This window comes from Giraffa tippelskirchi, chromosome 7 (genome assembly GCF_054371585.1).
Source record: "Giraffa tippelskirchi isolate mGirTip1 chromosome 7, T2T-mGirTip1v1.2.pri, whole genome shotgun sequence".
Lineage (NCBI taxonomy): Eukaryota > Metazoa > Chordata > Mammalia > Artiodactyla > Giraffidae > Giraffa > Giraffa tippelskirchi.
The window spans coordinates 4,832,095-4,853,715 of record NC_137281.1 but is presented as its reverse complement, the minus strand read 5'-3'; the positions used below and the strand labels follow the sequence as shown (position 1 = coordinate 4,853,715).

Sequence of the window (21,621 nt, the reverse complement as noted above, 5' to 3'; positions counted from 1 at the left end):
AAAGGAATTCAAGTTAAAAAAAAAAAATAAAAAAGAAGTAAAACCGTCACTATGATGCTACACACAGAAAATCCCGAAGACGCCACCCGATGACTACTAGACCTCATCAATGAACAGAGTAAACTTGCTGGATACAAAATATATAGAAAACTGCTGCATTTCTATACACTGATAATGATATATGAGAAAGTGAAATTAATGAAACAGTCCCATTCACCATCTCCTAGAAAACAAAAAAAACTCTAAGGAATAAACCTACCTAAAAAGTCAAAAGAACTGTACTCATAAAACTGTAAGATGCTGATGACTGATACCAAAGATGACACAAACAGATGGAAACATATACCATGTTCTTGGATTGAAAGAAGTAACACTGTCAAAATGACCATACGATCCAAGCCAATCTACATATTCAATGCAATCCTTATCAAATTAACAATGACATAGTTCATAAAACTAAGAAAAATTTAATTTGCACCAAAATACAAAAGTCTCTGGTATCTGCAACGATCTTGAGAAGGAAGAACACAGCTGGAGGAATCATGTTCCCTGACTTCAGACTATACTACAAACTTACAGTCATCCAAACAGTATGATAAAGGCACAAAACAGAACCACAGATCAGTAGAACGGGACAGAAAACCCAGAAATAAACCAATTTACTTATAGTCAATTCTTCTTCTATAACAAAGGAGGAAAGAATATAGAATGAAGAAGTCTCTTTAATAAGTGATGCTAGGATAAATGGATAGTTACATGAAAAAGAATGAAAGTCCAACATTCTCTAACACCACATACAAAAATAAACTCAAAATATATTAAACATCTAAATGCAAGACCAGATACTATAAAATTCATACTGGAAAACAAATGCAAAACACTGACATAAATGTCAACAAAGTTTTCTGGGATCTATGTCTTAGAGTCATGGTAATTAAAGCAAAATCAAACAAATGAGACCTAACTAAATTTAAAACCTTTCTGCAAAGCAAAGGAAACAAAAAAAAGAAGAAAAATACAACTTTTGGACTAAGAGACTATATACATGAATGATGCTACCTATAAGGGATTTATTTCCAAAATAGAAAAACAGTTCATACAGTTTAATATCAAAACAAACAAACAAACCACCCAATCCAGAACAGGGCAGAAGATCAAAACAGATATCTCTCCAAAGGAGACAGATGGCCAACAGTCACCTGAAAAGATGTTCGACGTCTCTACTTATAAGAGAAATGCAAATCAAAACCACAAACATCTATCACCTCTCACTGGTCAGAATGACCACCATTAAAAAGTCTACAATCAATAAATGCTCGAGAGGGTGTGGAGAAAAGAGAAAAGGAACATAAATTGGTACTGCCACTTTGGAGAATAGCATGGAGGTTCCATAAGGAACTAAAAACTGAGCTACCACATGAAAGAGCAATTCCAACCCTGGACATCTATCCAGAAAGGATGAAAATGAATTCAAAATGATACACGCACCCCAATGTTTCCAGCAGCACTATTTACACCAGGCAGAGCATGGCAGCAACCTGACGTTCACTGACAGACACAGGGATAGAAAGCATGAGGTACATGTAGACAAGGAAATATCGTGAAGTGAAAGTAGCTCAGCCACGGTCACTCTTTAAGACCCCATGGCCTGCAGCCCGCCAGACTCCCTTGTCCATGAAATTCTCCAGGCAAGAACACTGGAGTGGGTTGCCACCTCCACAGCATAAAACGCAAGTAAGTAATGCCCTTTGCAGCAATATAGACAGACTTAGGGTTTATTTTAAGTGAAATCAGACAGAGAAAGACAAATATCATAGGATATTATATGTTGAACTGAAATAAATGATACAAATGAATTTATTCACAAAATAAACTCACCAGCAAAAGAACACAAACTTACGGTTACCAAAGGGGATAGTGAAGGATGGTGGTGAGGGCAGGAAAGGGAGAGATAAACTAGGAGCCTGAATATATACAAACTAATATATATATACAAAATAGATAAACAACGAGAACCTACTATATAGCTCAGGGAACTATAACTAAGTATCTTGTAAATTGCTGTATACCTGAAACACAACATTGTGAATTAACTATACGTAAAAACTAGAGAAGGAAATGGCAACCCACTCCAGTGTTCTTGCCTGGAGAATCCCAGGGACAGAGGAGCCGGGTGGGCTGCCGTCTGTGGGGTCGCACAGAGTCAGACACGGCTGAAGCAACTTAGCATGCATGCATGCATGCATTGGAGAAGGAAATGGAAACCCACTCCAGTATTCTTGCCTGGAGAATCCCAGGGACAGAAGAGCCTGGTGGGCTGCCATCTGTGGGGTCGCACAGAGTTGGACACTACTGACGCGACTTAGCAGCAGCAGCAGCAGCATACCTAAAAATAATGGTTAAAACAAAAACAGAAACAGCTCTTGCGGAGATGCTCAAACGATGTTTCACAAGGGTGTAAAAACTACTAAATGGGGGAAGCAGTCTATGAAACCAAACGTGATGACACAACTGAATACTCACCAGCAAAAGAATTTACTTGGAACATTATCTTACACTATAGACAAAAATGAACTCAAAATGGTTCAAAGACCTAAACCTAAGTCCCAAATGTATAAAACTCCTAGAAGTAAACATGCAGGAAATGTTTCTGGAAATTGGACCCACAAATGATTTACCAGATAGAACACCAAAAGCACAGGCCACAAAATAAAACCTGATATTAATAAACTGAACTGTATCAAAATTATGAACTACTGTGCATTAAAGTGCAGTGAGTGTGAAAAGACAATCAACAGTAAAAGAGAAAATATGTGCAAATCATACATCTGATAGTAAATGAGTACAAAGAACATATGAAGAATTTTAAGAGGGACTGGTCACCAGTTCCACCATCGGGACCATTCCCCAGTCAACCACCCAATGCATTGCAAATACAAAACAGAAACACTAAGAGTAACACAGAAATTTGAACTCAATGATAAAATAAAAAAATACTTTCAATGCACAGAACAACAGGGCAGCCAACAGCCTCATAGATATGAGAATGTGAACTTGGACACATTTACATACCATTTACAGAGGCTAAAATATATGGTCCTTGATATCCATGAACAACACTGTCATGGTGCCCTTGACACAGTCTGCAAAGCCAGAAAATAACCTGGAAAGATGTACCAGGCTCTCGTGATACTTTCTCTCTCATAATCCTAGAACATACTGACCATTCTACCGGATAGCTTCAAGTGGTGACTTTGTACAGAGCAAGAAAAGAACATGAGGAATAGTGTCTCCATCACAGTTTTCTGTTACCTGGTAAATCCACTCCACAGAGACTCACCAGAGGCTGCCAATTAAACATAGGTGGATTATCACAGCAAGGAAACCAGATCAAATTTCAGACCCGCAGGAATATATTTCAAAGAAGTTTAAGAGGTAAAACGATACAAAGTAAGGAGAATGTAACATCGGGAACAGCTGACATTCCCAGACTGGGTAGAGCAGCACAAGAGTAAAAATAACACAACACGAAAGTCAGACATTACAGGACCTTGAGATGGGACCATGCGTTCGGCCTACAGATGGGCAAGCTAAGAGCCCTGAGAGTCACATATGCTCCCCTCGGAGGATCGAGGATCAAAGAGACGATCTCTCTATCCACTCTCCTTATATTTTCCTGAGTAACAACCACAGAGGATCCAATCCACCAGCTTGTCCCACTCCTAAACGGAAAAAAACAGCCCTTTTGAGATACAGAAATTCTGGGACTCCCCTGGCGATCCAGTGGTTAAGACTCGGCACTTCCAATGCAGGGGTGCAGGTTTGATCCTTAGTCAGGGAACTAAGATCCTACATGCAGAATGGTGCAGCCAAAGAGAAGTAAACAAACAAGCAAAACCAAACAAAAAGAAATAGATATTCAGGGTTATCAGAAGAAAGAAATCTAAAGTGCTGTGGATTTTTTTAAACAGTGAGCTAAAAGTCAAAAGGTAGAAAATAGGAAATCGGATTTTTTGGTGTTTTTTTTTTTTTAACACTTGCCAGTGAGCTTTGTACATAATTAAGCTCTGGGAGATCCTCAGAAGTGACATGAAACAGACACAGCATCTGAAGAAGGTCAGTTTAACCTTGTGAAGCTGTGTCATGCCCGAGTCACCAGAACTCTCAGATGAAAGACATCAGGGCCTCCCAAGGGGCACACAGGGAAAATGCAGATACCCAAGGGCAGCTCTGGAAGGAAGTCATCCTCACCCAGGGAGAGCAGGTTCCTGTAGGTCTCCAGCATCACGTCCCTGTACAAGGCCCTCTGTGCAGGGTCCAGGAATTGCCATTCCTCCTGAGTGAATTTGACGGCCACATCCTCAAAGGTCAGTCGTTCCTGAAATGAAACCACAAGTCACCAAAAGGGCCATGAAAAGTTCTCATTTTCATGAAAAACACAAAGGGTAGGAAGGGGTAAGGATTGACTTGGTTGAAGGATGTGTTCTAACAGATCCATGCAGGGGTATCTGAAGAAATTATGGATCTCTAATTTTAATTTCTTATGCTTTTTCATACAACCTTATGAGATCCTCCAATTAATATGGATTTTTCATCATTGTTCAAACTCCATGAAACATATATAAATAAACCTCAACGCTGCATTGGGTCTACAGAAGTGTCAGATATCATGTTCTACCCAGTGAGTGCAATTCAGTATCCAGATGAGGCACAGCATCAGTGGTGTCTTCAGAGATGACGAAGTCCACAGCACTTTCAATGTAAAGGTCAACATTTTCGGTTATCACGGTGATCACAGTAGCAAGGACCAAAGTGCCTGAAGGCTTCCTGTTGCTCTAAGTTACTGCAGTATTACTCTAAACATTAAATAAGTACTTTACAGGCAGGAACCTGTAACCAATATACTAGCTCATTCAAGAACGATCTGTTCCCACCTTACAGAAGAAAAACTGTGTCACAGACACTCTGAGAAACTCGACTCAGATCAAGAAGGTAAGAAATGTTACACGAAGCACCTGACTCAGAGGCTTGGGCTCAGCAACTGAAGCTTAAGCAACTAACAGTTAAGTAACACAGAGAACGTTAAAAGTCCGTCGGCAGAGGGCTCCTAAAGAAACCTTGAAAGAAGTCCAAGGTGAGCCTCCTCCCTGCCCCCGTATTCTCGGCACGGGGAGCAGCTCTCGGGCCTCGGGCCTTCCTCCCCTGAAAACGGACGCCTGCGCCAAATTCGTATCCACCCCCTCCTCGATCGGGAGAACCTCCCCTCTGTTGAGTGATCACTGTCCGCAGTGGTGGTGAAGGACCAGGGACACTGAGCGATGTGAGCCACAGCAGGTTGGCTGCCCCAGGTCCCCGGACCATCTCACTTATTCCTAGCCACAGCTTCCAAACCAGTGCCACGTCAAGGGACTTTGACACAGCAGCCAGGTTCCCTGGAGCTGGAGCTGCCACAGCAGGGGTGGGTGGCTCCGGGGCTGGAAGTGGGACTGTGTTCCCGGAGCTTCATCACTGTTACGCCAGGAACCCTGCCCCGAAACAGCAGCTCTTCTACGCCATGGGCTTGGCCCTCTCAAAGCCCATGGGGCTCTTTTGCCTGATGGTGGTCTAGCTCATCTTCACGATGTGAAGGAGCTGTTTCCCCCTCCTTTTCTTTTGTACTTCTTTCTCCTGTGTCTGCCCTGTATGTTCCCTTTCCTGTAACTCCCCAGGCAGCCTGGTGAAAGTGGTGGGGTCAGGGTTTGACAGAAGGAAAACAAATAAATATTCTATTAATATGAAAAAAAAAAAAGTCCAAGGTGAACCATGTGGAATGGCATGAAAGGTCATGATAGACGTGGATACAGAAACACAAATGTTAGTAATTTACTACTTAAAACACTAATAGGATTGTTGAGAAAATGTCAAGGCCACAGATTATACTGATAACATAATTTCAACTGAAAAAAGAAGGTAATATGTCTTTTTTAAATCATGATGTCTTCTATCTTAAGCACAGAGTTGCACATGCATCCATACATATCTATGAAAAATTAACTGAAATGAGAGGCTTCCCATCTTGACAGGTTTTTTGGACAATTTTATATCATCCTTTTATTAATATGTGTTTCACCATCTTTTAGACAATAAAAATGTATCCTTTGTACTCAGGTGAGTTTGTCAACAGGATTCTATACTAGGCTACCAAAAGAAAACTGGTAAAAACATCAAAAAAAAAAAAAAGAATACTTGAACTCAATTCATAATAAAATTACCATAAACAAAAATGCAAATACAATTTTATCCATTTAAATTGACATCCCAAGGCATTAACAAAGGCCATAGACTTTCTTTGCTTTCTTTTCCATTAATAAAACAGTGATTTGAAACTAGAAGAGTCATTAGATTATGACAAAGAAAAATTATCACAATTCTAAAGTAAAAAACTTCTTGGAGAAGTTTAACCAATTAACATGACATACTACACTAACAGATTAAAGGGAAAAAAAAAACAGGATCATCTTGATGCAGAAAAAAAGCGTTCGACAAAAATTTGACAACCTTTCAAGGTGGAACACTCAACAAAGTACGAAACAACAAACTACAAACAATAAATTACACGAATATCAACATAATAAATGCCATTATGAAAAGAGCACAGCAATGGGGAAAGAATGAAAGGTTTTCCTCTGAGGTCAAGAAGAAGGCAAGGATGCGCACTCTGCACTACAGTTCCACAAAGCACTGAAAGCCTTCGACAGAGCAGTTAGATGAGAAAAAGAAACCAAAGGTCCCCAAACTGAAAACGAAGTAAATTTATCATCTTTCCCACATGGCGAAGTTTCAGAGGTAAAAATCATAAAGATTACAAAAGAAACATGCTGTATCAAAAAAGATTCTTCAATAACCAAACACCAAGCATCAATCAACCAATAACTCATTATCAAAACTGCCATGGCAATCTTGTAGAAGCAGAATAAAACATGGTGAAAGTCATAGAACTATTCAAAGAGCAAACAGCAAAACTCCTGATGAAGGAAGATGGAGGTCCTTCTATTTCAAAAGCTATTACAAGGTAATCAAGGTGATGTGGTAGTGGCATAAAAACAGACAAATAAACCAACTGAACAGAACACAGTACTCAGAAATAACTCTTGTGTATATGTAAGGTATATTCACAAGGATGTCAAGATACACAAAAAGGAAAGGACAGTCTCGATAACCATGATGCTGAGAAAATAGATATCCACCAGCAAAAGAATGAAGCTGGAATCTTGCTTGCATTAAAGGTTAAAACATCTCTGTGTCAAAGGATTCAATCCAGAGTGAAAGGACAACCTCTGAAGAATGGAGGTGATGAAAATTTCCACCTGCCAGAGACTTAGAGTCATTTCATGGTTTAAATCTGATGATAAACTAAAAAACCCTGTATCACTGATGTCTATTTCTGAACTTTCCATTCTGTTAACAATAAGGATTTAAAGAGATTGACTCACATTTTAGTTTGAACTGCCTTGAAAAAGTCAGAACAAACTGCCCCTAACTGATCTGATTCCCAGATTTTACCAGCTATTGTGCATATTAATACCTGACTTCCACGTGCAGTTTCCTTACCCTGGTTGACAGAGAGCAGACACCGCATCAGGATGGGCCCTCAGCAATCCCTGCTGCCCAAAAGCACTGAGACCCTGACTCCAACCCATGGGTGAGAAGCCCTGCCCAGGACGGTGCCCAGGGGAGCCTCCTCACAAGGGCCAGGTCACCGGGTCACGGGGAGATGGGATCTAAATGGAGACAACAGGCCCTGAGGGAAGGCCCCGGGTGAGTGTGCGTGTACAGGAGTTAGACAGGATACTCCAGAATCAGACACGATTAGCGAGTCCAGAGAAGGGCATTTCAGGAAGGACAGACTGAATATGACCTTACCTGAGAAAGAGCCATGCCGGACTCCTTTTCTTTCCTCTTCCTGAACTTCAGGGCTTCCTCAGGCAACACAAGTCTTCAGAGGTCTATCGTCAAAGTGGAAAACATGCTGTTTAATGCTTACAGTCAACACACCCCCTTCCTGAGCCCCAACCACGCACATACGGAAGCCCTCACCGTGTGGAACAGACTGTCCCCTGTGGCCACGGTCTCAGGAGGGACTCAGGACACTCAACTCCCACAGAGAGACCAACAGGTGACTTTCCCACACTTTCCCTCAGATCTCACTCCCCTCCTGGTGAGGCCTCATGCACACAGCAGCAGGGGGCACCTCAGCTGACCAGGCAGTCTCCTTCAGGTCACACTCCAGGCCCCGATCCATCCCCAGTCAGGGCAGAGCACCACTTCTCAGCCTAGATCTCAGCCCTCAGGAACATGAGGACTCACAGCCCTGATGCTCAGTGAGGGATGCAGCCGGGAATCACCGGGGGCACCTTAAACATTCTCGAGCTGTGGACCAGCACAAACTACCTGAAGGGCAACGTCTGGTCAGAGGGTACAAAACACAGGCATGCAAAATGCCTCATCAATGAAACGTGAAGCCTGGACTGAGCACCATTCAGAGGAGAAAAGCACCCCCAAACTCTCTTTTTCTTTCCCAGCCTCACTAAGGTGTAACTAACAAAAATGGTATAAATGTACTGTGTACATAGAAACACTACAGGCAGGATGCAGTACCTCACATCACCAGAACTTACTTATTTTACAACTGAAAATCTCTACTCTTGACTAACAGTGTCCCATTTCCCCCTCCACCCAGCTCCTGGTAACAGCCTTATTACTTGATGGCTCTATGAGTTTGACAATTCTAGTTTCCACATACCGTATCTGTCCTCCCTTGTCAGGCTGATTTAACTTGGCATAATGTTCTCTAGCTTCATTCATTTTGGCATAAATGCAGGATCCTTGATTTTTATATTTATATATGGAGAAAAAAAAGCTCATGAATGTACAGCATATAATAAATATTTCTATACCACACTTTTGTTACCTATTCTTTTGTCAAGGGACATCTGGCCTGTGTCTATGCCTTGGCTACTGCAAATCCAGTAACACTCATGGGACTGCAGACATAGCCCTGAAAAACGGATCGCTTTTCCTTTGGATATCTGTCAGAAATGGGTTTGACAGACTGCAGGTCTGTTCTATGTTAAATTGTTAAGGAATTTCCATTTTATTTTTTGCAACATAGCAGTACCATTTACGTTACCACCGGCAGTGCAGTTAAGATTCCGTGTTTTCTGTACTGTGCCTGTGTGTGTGCTTATTTTGGGAGGGACAGGAGTGGATTACACAGAACCCAGCAGTGGCCTGGCAGCAACAGAGTTGCAGCTGCACCTTCTAGAGGACGAACCTTGGGGCTGCAACCACCGTGGCATCGCTGCCCTCTGATTCTCGGAGCCATCTTCCCCTATGTCACAGGACTTTATGACTATTCTCCGGTTGGGCCCAGAGAGCCCTACCGAGCAGGACCACCTTATAACAAGCATTCTGCGATCTTAACCTTAGGACTCCTAATTTCCCAGCGGGACTCAAACAAACTTACAAACTATCATGGGGTCCAACAGAGTGTTCACAGAGCCCATAATAAGCCTCTAATCCCCTTATACAAACACAAAGCATTCCAAACCCTGATAACTCATGCGTGAGACAAAATACAAAAGAGGACACCCAAGGATCCGCAGACACAAGACACCATATTTTCATTTATAGTGAGTGATCCAGGTCAAACTTCAAAATATCCAAATACTATGAAAAAGAGGGATAATTCCAATGATGCACATGGCCCAGTGAGACCTCAGCACCTTCCAAGGAAACACTCCAGATTCTCTTGGTATCTTTCCAAATGCACAGGAACCTTTTTCACCAGCAACCCCAAGTACACAATGATACCAAAGATGATGCAAAAAATGACCTGAGATTTTCCCTGTTACTCTACGGTGCCTGCCTGCTAAAAGAGCCAACAAAAGCCAGGGAGTGGAGTGGATGCTGGGGGCACCTGCTAAAACCAGCCCCTCAAGTCCAGGGCTTCCATCCTCCTGCACTCACACACAGGTTCCTGCGGGCTCAGCCCAGGCCACAGTTCTAACAGTGGAAAAGACTTCTCTTGGCCGAATTCCATGTCCTTCATTGCTCCTCACGAGTGGTCACGAGTTGTCAAATCAAACCTGTCAGGCAAATGTCTGCCTCAGCACTGCTGTCCCAGGGAACATTAGCTAAGGCATTAGAACACCTCAAACCATTCCATGTGGTTTCTCCAACAAACCCACTTCGAGGTTCTCCAGCCTGAACTGAGACATTCTTTTCCAACAGAGCCACACACCTCTTGTGCCTGTAACTACACTTGGGATGGGAGCACGCTCAATTCACTGGGCTCACCTTCATGCCCCCAAGTACTGCAACAACCCTCCTGCAGACCCCACCAGGCTCCCTCCACTTTCCCCATTTGTCTAGCTCTCTTCCCTGCATGACTGGACTAAGCAAGACTAAAGCACATAGGGGGTTCTTGGCAAAGGGGATCACAAGAGGAGTGCACAAGGGTTACCACCCAAAGGACACTGCACACTGTATATGAAAATCAAGAAACTGGCCCTCTCGGGAAAGCCTGCCACCACCTGGGGACATCATGGAGTCCAGGTACAAAGGCATTTGAGATGAGGAAGTCTCAAAGCAAGGGGCTCCAGGTCTCACTATCTCCTGTATTCTCCAACCACACCTACTTGGAAGATATTCTAGCTCTTGGTGGGAGGCGGGGAGGGGGCAGCGTCTCCTTCCTGCCTGGTTAGGTTTTGGACTTCTGCTCATCCTCAACACACTGAAATCACAATCACTGACACTGAGCCCATGAACTTCTAGAAGGCAAAGCTGCTGTCCAAGATGGTGACTGGTCCCTGGATGTACAGAGCTTAGACCTGGGGGCGCAACGGACTAAACATGGGGACACCTTAGCCCACTGCTTGAGGACACCAGTTCTGTAGGGCTTTTCAGGACTTCCTATATTTCTTCGCTCTTCTTTGGAGTAATTAAGTAGTCACATGCGGTAAAGATCAATTACAGCTGAAATGTCCAGAACATGGGAAACATCTTCATCACCTGCTCTGTTCTCTTGCTCTTCCCTGAGTATTACTCAGTCCAACCCATAGTCCTGTCATCTAAGACATTTCCAGTATCAGGTACTGCAGCCACGCTGGGAAGAAGAGGAACACTATGAGCCCTAAAAACAGGCGAACCCAGAAGGACTCAGAATAACCCATGAAGAAGGGCATTAATTTCTGCTGATGGCAACTGGTACAAAGGCAATAAACCTGGGTAACACGAGAGACACTGTTGGGAGGGGATGGGGAGACCTCTCTGAGACTAGACTTGAAGAGTGACAAAGGGCCTGAGCCAGGGCGACTCAAAGGTGAGAAAAGAAATTACGATGTCAGACAGAAATGGTTTTGGTATTTGGAAACAGAGAAACGGTAAATGAGGACAGGCTGAACCATGAGCAAAGGGTTGGCTCCCAGGATGAGGCTGGAGACACTGACACGGCCCTGAGCTTGACACAGGGCCATGGAGCCACAGCGAGGAGTCAAGCTTTTGTCCCAAGAACAAATGAAAGACAGTGCAGGTCTGAACGTCAGGACGGAAACAAAAATCCCCATTCAGGTTTAGCCTTATTCATAGAAGTCATCTGATTCTGAGCCTGTCATCCTGCCTCCATCCTACAGTCTTCCCTTTCCTTTTTCATTCAGGGAGGACTGGGATCTATTTAAAACTCTAATTACCACCAGACACTCCCTCCAAACCAGAGCTGCCACACACAGACACACAGCCAATTGGGCTAATCATTTCAGGGGTCAGTGTTGCTCACCCTCAGAGTTTCCGGTCTAGCCTCTCATCTCCATGTTTCAAGTGGGCTCCCTCAGGCACAGAGAGAAGCCGTTCATGAGAAGGTCTGGGCTGAGTGAAGAGAACCGAGTATAACCGAATAATGAAATGGGAGGCTGAAAGGCAAGTGAGCCAAGTTTGTCCTTGTTGCCCATCCCATTTAACACCAGGAACATCTGTCATGTATCCGAGCAAAACAAACTCTTCTTTCAAGATTGAGTCAAACTGATACCAAGCAGGTAATTCTTTATTGTAAGATTGCAGTAAAATATTTTAAAAATACAGAATTGCAAATACATATCCACTGGGAGGAAAAACATTCTAAGGGGTCAGCTTAGAAATAGGATATGAGCAATCTTTTGCATCATGAATAAAAAGGCTCTGTTGGAAGGTTCCAGGTCAATCCAGGCCATCCTTCCTCATTTGCACAGAAAAGTCAAAAAGGGACCAGAGGGAAACATCTTCATATCACCTCACAGCTCACTTTTTTCACTGATCATAGAAAATGGAGAAAACAGATCATTAGACTAGCGAGTTACACTAGGTGTTTTTTTTTCTTTTTTTGAAAGGAAAGAATGAATCATTTTATTTTGTTGGTTTTATCGTGTTAAATATTCTTTTATTTTCCCATTTCTCAAAGAAATGCCTTTAATTTCACAAGATCTAATGTCATACCTCCGTTATTCTCTGGTAAAGAGCTCAGACCAAAAATATCCATTTGTGTGTGCACACATAAACATATACACAAATCATGTCTTTGATAAAACCACAGTTGAAAATATGTCTATTTTATTACCCGACGTCCCATACATAAAACCCTCCAACAGGTATTTCTCTTTGAATTCAGAGAAAGGGAGGGGAGGTGATCTTTGTTATTCACTTTTATGTTTTCAGTTTCCTCGTTTTTATTTTTTAATTATTTTAATTGGAGGATAACTACTTTATAATATTGTGATGGTTTTTGCCATACATCAACATGAATCAGACATGTGTTCCTGCCATCCTGAACCCCCTCCCTCCTCACCTGATCTCTCTGGGTTGTTCCAGAGCACTGGCTTTGGGTGCCCTGCTTCGTGCATCCAACTTGCACTGATCATTCTATTTTATATATGGTAGTATACATGTTTCAATGCTATTCTCTCAAATCATCCCACCCTCGCCTTCTCCCACAGAGTCCAAAAGTCTGTTCTTTACATCTGTGTCTTCTTTGCTGCTCTGCATGTAGGATTGTTGGTACCATCTTTCTAAATTCTCTATATATGCATTAATATACAGTATTTGTCCTTCTCTTTCTGACTTATTTCACTCTGTATAATAGGCTCCAGGTTCATCTACCTCATTAGAACTGATAAACGAGGTGACATTTTTGCTAAGTATGGCACAAAATAGTCTAAGATGATTTACTACTTACCAAAGAAAATTTCAAATGTACGAGATGACGGGAAGAAAGCACTCAGGCAAGGAATAAATCTGAAAAGAATGTGAAAATAAAATCGTGAATTATTTTTCATCTAAACATCCTGTGTCAAAGTTTAAAAAAACACTGAGAATAATCATATTTAGAAAAGGATGATAAGAGTAGATTACTGGAAACTAAAAAACCTTATTTCTGAAGTAAAAAATAATTATAGAAACTGAATGAATTAAGACTCATTCCAAGCTACAAAAAGCACCGTACATAAAGAAAGGAGAAAATGTGAATCCATTAAAAAAAAAAAAAGTGTTCCTTTAAAAATGCTACCTAACAGTGTCAGACTTTATTTTTTGGGGCTCCAAAATCACTGCTGATGGTGACTGCAGCCAAGAAATTAAAAGACGCTTACTCCTTGGAAGGAAGGTTATGACCAACCTAGATAGCATATTTAAAAGCAGAGACATTACTTTGCCAACAAAGGTCTGTCTAGTCAAGGCTATGGTTTCTCCAGTGGTCATGTATGGATGTGAGAGTTGGACGGTGAAGAAAGCTGAGCGCCCCAGAATTGATGCTTTTGAACTGTGGTGTTGGAGAAAACCCTTGAGAGTCCCTTGGACTGCAAGGAGATCCAACCAGTCCATCCTAAAGGAGATCAGTCCTGGCTGTTCATTGGAAGGACTGATGTTGAAGCTGAAACTCCAATACTTTGGCCACCTGATGCGAAGAGCTGACTCATTGGAAAAGACCCTAATGCTGGGAAGGATTGGGGGCAGGAGGAGAAGGGGACAACAGAGGATGAGATGGTTGGAAGGCATCACCGACTCGATGGACATGGGTTTGGGTAAACTCCGGGAGTTGTTGATGCACAGGGAGGCCTGGTGTGCTGCAATTCATGAGGTCGCAAAGAGTTGGACATGACTGAGCAACTGAACTGAACTTAATAGTAATACAGTGGACAAGAATCCGCCTGATAATGCAGGGGACATGGGATTCTATCCCTGGTTCAGGAAGATCCCACAAGCACAAGCAACTAAGCTTGTGGACTACTACTGAGCCTGCGCTTTAGAACCTGGGAGCCGCAACTCCTGAGCCCACGGCACAGAACTGAAGACAGCACAGCCAAAATAATTAATTAGAAAAAATAAAAGCTGCCACAGAGTGACAGTCAGTCATTTCTTGCCCCAGGTCTCTTCTCCCCTGATCTCTATCTCACGATAGGACAAGGGAAGGGGGTCACTCACAACTCAGTGAATCAATCCATTGCCCCAGGCTCAACAGGGTTTGCAAATGAAAGTCATCTTCTGCCACAAGTAATAAAAAAAGACACAAGTCTTAGACAGGAGTTTTGAAATTCTCATCCTCATCTCTATAACTAAAAAAATCATCTGTATCCAAACAACTGGCCACACCTGGATGGAGCTTACCCCTCTGTTCACCCATCTCCCTATTTCATCTGGGTCTCTGTGTCTCTTTTTTTGCTCCCTCTGCGCTCCTGCTGTTCCTGTCCTATTTCTTCCTGTACACGTGTCCTGTTCCAGGCTGCTGCAATTCGTTCCCCCTCGAAATGCTCTCTCTCTCCAACCTTCCTGAGTCTTTCAAAAATCCATACTTATGTCTGCCTCTTTCTTTCCCCATTTCAACTCCCTCTCTGTGCTCCAGATTCCTCCCCTTCTCTCACTGTGACTCTCCCTTCCTCCCCACTCTGGCACCCCATGTGGCTATGCTTCTATCCAGCCCTTTCTTCCTCTGCTCCTTACCCTTTGGCTTCTTTCTCTGCCAGCACTATGGTGGAACTGGTTGAAGGAGGAAACAGACAGAGCCGGACGCCATCTTGGGCCAGGCTGCAAACATTAGGCTACACGAACAGTCACTCTCCCAGTGGACTCTGAACTTTGTGCCCGGTGTCTATAGAAATGGCATACCAATGGAAAACCGGACCCCCAAGATAAAACAGCCTTAGGACTTGGACTTGGACTCTCCATTGCCTAAAAGAATATGCTAATTATCTCTGTAACAGAACAAAGTCATAAATTCCATTATGGTTATCAGGATATGACCACAGGCCTATTGATAAATGTCCACTGCTTATCTAGTCCTATAATACAAGAACGATGGGGTTATTGTGACTGTATTTACCCTTCATTTATGTAAGTCTCAAGTATTTTGGGGTGGTGGTTCAGCCACGTACACATGAGGTATAAAAGGCTTTCACAAATGCAGGTCAGGGTCCTTGGCTAAGAGGAGACTCTGCCTTGGGTCCGCCAGTGTAATAAACTGCACTCCACTATCTGCATTGTCCTTCTGAGTGAGTTTGTTTCCCGCAAGGCGTGGCTACAACACGGTCACCTCATAATTAGACTTGAACCCAAGTCGCGGGACTCCGAGCGGGTGAAAACATAACTCGGGACTCTAACCCAAGAAGCGGGGACTCAAACCCGAACAAAACCCAGTTAGGGACGCTCCACCTCTGACATCCCTCATTGCCCTTCGCCTCCCCGCTCCCATCACCGATACAGGGCAGGTCTCCCTGTGCTGTTTTCCAACCCCTGGAGATCTGGCTTTTTCATTTATTAATACTACTCTGTTTCACTCACTTGGCTCTTTTCAAGGCTTAACCTCTTTGACTTGACTATCCCTTTGCAAGTCCCTCAGCCATTCTCACCGTCCGCATTGGTTCTACCTGATGCTTTTCTTCTCAGTTTCAGTTATTTCTCTCAGTCCTTCTGACTCTGCTTCTCCTGATCCTCCAGCCCCTGTATTTACTGAGTGGGAGACAGAAACAAGACTTGCCCCCGGACCCGAAGAGTACCTTTTCCGACCGAGTTGAACTGGACATGGAACAGCACTGGCTGTCACACGGCTGGCCCAGGCCACCTACCCTACCCCGCGGTGAGGGGTCGGGCTGACAGGAAAGGGGGCCTGCGGGGCAGAACGAGCGGCCTGAGGAGACCAGAGGACAGAAGGGCTGGGAGGGAGGGGGTCTCAGGAGCGGAGCGGGCCTCCGGAATCCCGGGACCGGGGAGAGGGCGCGGCCTCTCCGGGAGCTGGGGCGACCGGCTCTGCCTCCAGCGGTCGAGAAGGCGACGCGGCGGGGCGCGACTCCAGCTCGCGAGACAGGGCTTTATTTGGCGAGGCCTGAGGTAAAAAAGGGTTTTAAGCAGGAAAATGTCGCCAAAGGCGGGGTCTACGCGGACCGAAGGCCGGAACCTCCTCAGAAACGCTTAAAACCCAAACGAAAACATAACTGGGCCGCAACGGCAGCGGCAGCGTTTATTTGGGGCCGAGCACCGAGTGCCAGGGTTTTCAGATGGCTGGCAATTCCCACACTATGAGGACAAGTGAGCCGGGGCGGAGGGGCGGACTGGAGGGGTGGAGGGCTCGGTAAACTTACTCTAGAAAGAACCCTACGCGCCGTTCGGGGACCTAGGCTCCAGGCTCTCCAACTTCCGGGTCTGTGTGAAAGGGCTTTTGGTCTGAGAGCCGCGGCTTCCGGCGAGGGAAGGGACGAGCACCCGCTGCGCGCACTGTTCGTGGGAGGGGCTGGGCGCGGAGGGGGCGGGGCCTGTTACTTTGACAGGATTACCTTACCCTCTGTTAATACTCTCACATCTGTACATCACCACTGGGAAAACCATACATAGCCTTGACTAGACGGACCTTTGTTGGCAAAGTAATGTCTCTGCTTTTAAATATGCTATCCAGGTTGGTCATAACCTTCCTTTCAAAGAGTAAGCGTCTTTTAATTTCATAGCTGCAATCACCATCAGCAGTGATTTTGGAGCCCCCCAAAATAAAGTCTGACACTGTTTCCACTGTTTCCCCATCTATTTCCCATGAAGTGATGGGAACAGAGGCCATGATCTTAGTTTTATGAATGTTGAGCTTTAAGCCAACTTGTTCACTCTCCTCTTTCACTTTCATCAAGAGGTTCTTTAGTTCTTCTTCACTTTCTGCCATAAGTGTGGTGTCATCTGCATATCTGAGGTTATTGCTATTTCTCCCAGCAATCTTGATTCCAGCTTGTGCTTCTTCCAGCCCAGCGTTTCTCCTGATGTACTCTGCATATAAGTTAAATAAGCAGGGTGACAATATACAGCCTTGACATACTCCTTTGATTTCAGGAGCGATTAAACCTTCTGCCACTCTCATTACATTTGAAAGGTTTCTCTCCAGTATGAATTCTTTGATTATTTGCAAGGGTTGTTTTATGACTGAAGACCTTGCCACACTCATCACATTTGTAAGGTTTCTCTCCTTTATGAATTCTCTGATGAACTTCAAGGTGTGAATTTTTACTGAAGACCTTGACACATATGTCACACTTATGTAATATCTCATCTGAATAAATTATCTGACGATTCCTGAGAGCTGAGACATGACTAAAGGTTTTCCTACACTCAATACACTTGGAAGCTCTTTCCCAGTATGCTCTTGGATCTTGTGTCAGTAATAAAGGATGCAAAAAACCATTCCCAAATATATTAGAAAGGTTAGTTTGGACACCAGGAGGTATTCCTTGAAATCGTGAAGATGAGAAACTACTGTTGATAGACCTCGTAACTTCATTACATTCAGAAATTATCCCATCAGTTTGAAATATCTGCAGTTTATCCTGCACGTTTAACCCAAGCCTATTTACAAAGGGCTTGATTTCCACATCCTTTCTACACTGTTGACCTCTGCCATCAGTGAGATTTCCGTCATGAGTTAGAGGCGTTCCTTTCTTATTTCTTCCACCACTTCTCCAATGACACTCAAAGTCATAAATATCTTCCTGGATTTCCCTGAGGTAAAAATGTTTGATTTCATGACTTTTAGGTCTTCCCAAGATCGCTGTTTGGAATACTTCTCCTATATCATTGTCTGGTTTGAGTTGTAATTGGTTGACCACATGTATCAGACAGATATCTACAAGACATAAAGAATCTATTCACTAAAATTCATCAATAAGTGTCTCAGTGTCTATTACACCAAAAGTAATACATCTATCACAGTTATAAAGCTTTTTCCAACTATGTAATATTTTTCATTTTCAAAATATTTTGAAACTTTCATAATATGATCTTAAAATTCTTAGAAACACTAGAGCAATAAACTTGTTTACTAAAAATAAGAGTTGTACAAGATAATTCAAATTGATTTTAGGGAAGAATACTTGTAAACAGTCTATGACAAAAACACTTATAATAGAAAAACATGTCAGCTCACCAAAAAATGCAAATTTTCTACCATGACTTCAAAGCATGTACCAATTAACAGTAAACATACTGCAGTCTCATAATTGAGGAGAAAAATGTATTCTACTATAGATATATTCTACATACTTACTGGACCCAAATAAATGCTAATTAACCCACAACATATTGTAATGGTAAAAAATCCAAAATTAGCTTATCTAATAATATGTTGCTATTTAGAATTATAATATATATACCATAGAGAAAAAAAATTCAATAGTACAATTTTTATGAAACAAAGTATCTTTCTAAATATGTCCGACAAAATGACATACCCATAATAGGCATTTTGCAACATTACGAAGTAAAAAAAAAAAAGTATGGAAATAATTAAAGACGTCAAAGAAATTACAAGATACAACATCAGCATGCAAACCCAATTGGGTTTCTAAACATTAGAAATGAACAATCAAAGTAATTCAATTCACAAGAAAATTAAAAAAGAATACTTATTATAACATTATACAGAAGGGAAGAATTTTTATGCTGCAAACTAAAGACTTCTGAAAAGTATTAGAGAAGAATCAAATAAATGTAAATACCCCATGTTTCACGGATGTAAAGTTGATATTGTCAAGATGTCAATACTAGTCAAAGTTAACAAAAGATTCAAAGCAATCCCTAGTGAAATTCGAACACTGATTTGCTTAAGAAACAGATGATTCAATCCAACAATTCCTATGGAATCGCAGAAGACAATGAATAACAAAAACAAACTGGAAAGCAAAGTCAGACATCTCACATTTCTTTATTTCAAAACTGATTCCAAAACTACACTAATCAAAGAAGTATGGTAACAATATAGAGACAGACACCTGGGGAACACAACAGATTCAGAAAAATACTTTTCTCTGTAAGGTCACATGATGTTCCACAATAGTGTCAAGACCAAGTAACGGGGGAAGGGCAATCTATGGAACAAAAGCTGTTGTGAAAACTGGATATTCACAGATAGAATTTCGCTGGAGCATTATTATACACTATAGACAAAAATTAACTCAAAATGCTTCAAAGACCTAAAACTCAGTCTCTAGTGTATAAGGTTTTTATTAGTAAATGAGCAGAAAATGATTCTTGATGGTGGACTCACCAATGATTTATCAGACCCAACACCAAAAGCTCACGGCAACATAATAAAAAGAGATAAATTGCACACATCCTAATTATCAAATACTGTGCAGTAAACCATCCTTAGCAGTGAAAAAACAATGTACACAATAATACAGAAAATTTTCCAATCATATATTCAATAATAGTTTAACAACAAGAATACATATAAAGAACTCTAAAAAGTACTGAACACCAATTCCACCATAGGGATGGGGGAGCTTTCTCAACTAACCATCCCAGGTATTGCAAATAAAATACAAAGAGTACCATAAGATAGAAACGTAATGATAAAAATAAAGACAATCATTTATAACGCATAAAAATATAAAAAAAAGGAAAGAAGCAATGCCTTGAAAAAAGCAAATGATGGTCCATCACTGAAGTTATCACTCCACTACATAAGCTCTGTCATTAAGTTGCTACAAAATTAAGTGTGGAGGCAGAATGATCAATCGCACACAGGTGACAAACATGCAGCATCAGCAACAGTTTAGTCAACAGCCTCACAAATATGAGGATGTGAACCTGGACGATACCAGTTAGGAGAAGTTCCTACACCTCTCGGTGAGGCTCAGAGGGCCTGGAGATAGTAGACGCGAACAACACTATCACAGTGCCCCTCACGCCGGCTTTTCTGACATCACTCAAAGCCAGAAAAAGATGTACAGGTCAAGGTCTTCAGATACTTTCCCATATCACAGAACACGCTGACCACTATACTAAGCAGCTTCAAGCGGTAATTCTGTATGCAGCAGGAAAATATTACAACCAATAAGGAAAAGTATTCTCCTTTAAAAATTTTCTCTCACCCAGTAAACCCACACCACAGAGAGTCCATGAGGAGCTGCCCCTTAAACACAGGCGGATTACCACAGCAAAGAACCTGGACATGACTTCAGACCCTAGAACCACATACTTCAAAATAAAATTGAGAAGGAAAAATTACACAAACTATGGAGAAAGCAAAGTCAGGAAGAGTCTACACTCCCAGACTAGACAGACCAGTACAAGAGCGGAAAACTACAAGATGTGGGGGTCTCATATCATAACACCTTGAGATGGGACTATTTGGTCCATCCAGAGATGCCAAGCTAAGGGCTAGAAAGAATTACACATTTCCCCTTTGTTGGACTGCTGTCCTTTCGGTTTTCCTAAGTAAAAGGCACAGAATATCCAATCCACCAGGCTATTCCACACACCCTGACATGTATGGCAAAAGAAGGAGAACAGCAAAAATGGCTGAGGGATCTCAAGAAGCAGACAGGGACTGAGACAGTTCCATACAGGTTCTGAGGTGCCAGGTAAAATTAAAGAGCAGCCAGTATTCTCCCATTTTTCTGATTATATCTTCCAAATAGGACAACTGTGAGGAAAGCAGCACAGGATCAGAGGTTAGACGCTTGGGGCATCAGCTCTGATCTATATGGATTAAGAATTGAGTAGCCAGTAGATCCAAGCCCACAAAGAGGGCAGAGGGGGCAAGACAAACCAGTAAGGCAGCCCACCTCATGCTCCTCAAACTCAAGCAACAACCAGCTCACAGCAGGGAGATGGCGAGGGTTATGGGTCTTGATCAAAACCTTGCCTTTGTGTGTGATGGAGCTGCAGCAGCACTGGAGGCTCAGAGAATACATGATACGTGTTGAAGGACAGACCAATAACTCGGGGAAAAGTTAAGCTTCCTCTGAGAGTTTAATAAACAAACTTCTCTTTTGCCAAAGGTCTGAGAGAGTCAGTTCCTAGGTAAGTTGATAAGTGCGGGGTACCCGAGGAGGAGAAAGGGGTCTGAGGCTCACCTGGAGGAGATAGAGGTCTGGAATTCTCAAGGAGGAGAAAAGGACAAATTTTTTCTTAAAGCCCAGAGCTGATGATGACACCACAAAACAACTCAGCTTAAACTCTGTACTCAGATTATATAACAACAATATATCCTGCTTGAGGACATGTTTCTCCTTCTTGAGACCCTTCTGACTAATCCTGTCATCTTAAAATGTATATTGTGGGAGTGGGTCTAGTAAGACCCTTACA

At 42.6% G+C, this 21,621-nt stretch overlaps 1 protein-coding gene and 1 pseudogene across 3 annotated transcripts in view; one reads left to right on the top strand and one right to left on the bottom strand.

Moving 5' to 3' along the window:
• Positions 1–16,687, bottom strand: part of LOC145515089 (zinc finger protein 320-like) — a 55,670-nt gene extending 38,983 nt beyond the window's left edge. The window contains exons 1-8 of one of the 2 annotated variants that reach the window (XM_081514610.1): positions 16,638–16,687; positions 15,004–16,165; positions 14,488–14,547; positions 13,244–13,302; positions 11,816–11,904; positions 8,783–8,864; positions 7,903–7,985; positions 4,252–4,378 (exon numbers count right to left, since the gene is read on the bottom strand). In XM_081514610.1, the coding sequence (XP_081370736.1) occupies positions 4,252–4,378; positions 7,903–7,917 (142 nt within the window). In that variant the 5' untranslated portion in view covers positions 7,918–7,985; positions 8,783–8,864; positions 11,816–11,904; ... (2 more) ...; positions 15,004–16,165; positions 16,638–16,687. Of the gene's footprint in view, positions 1–4,251; positions 4,379–7,902; positions 7,986–8,782; positions 8,865–11,815; positions 11,905–13,243; positions 13,303–14,487; positions 14,548–15,003 lie in introns of both variants that reach the window. The other variant, XM_081514609.1, reaches the window with a different exon arrangement.
• Positions 4,704–7,719, top strand: LOC145512363 (ATP synthase F(0) complex subunit C2, mitochondrial pseudogene; annotated as a pseudogene). The gene is made up of 3 exons (XR_014058485.1): positions 4,704–4,760; positions 4,942–4,992; positions 5,101–7,719. The product of XR_014058485.1 is annotated as an ATP synthase F(0) complex subunit C2, mitochondrial pseudogene (transcript).
• Positions 16,688–21,621: the final 4,934 nt, after the last annotated feature.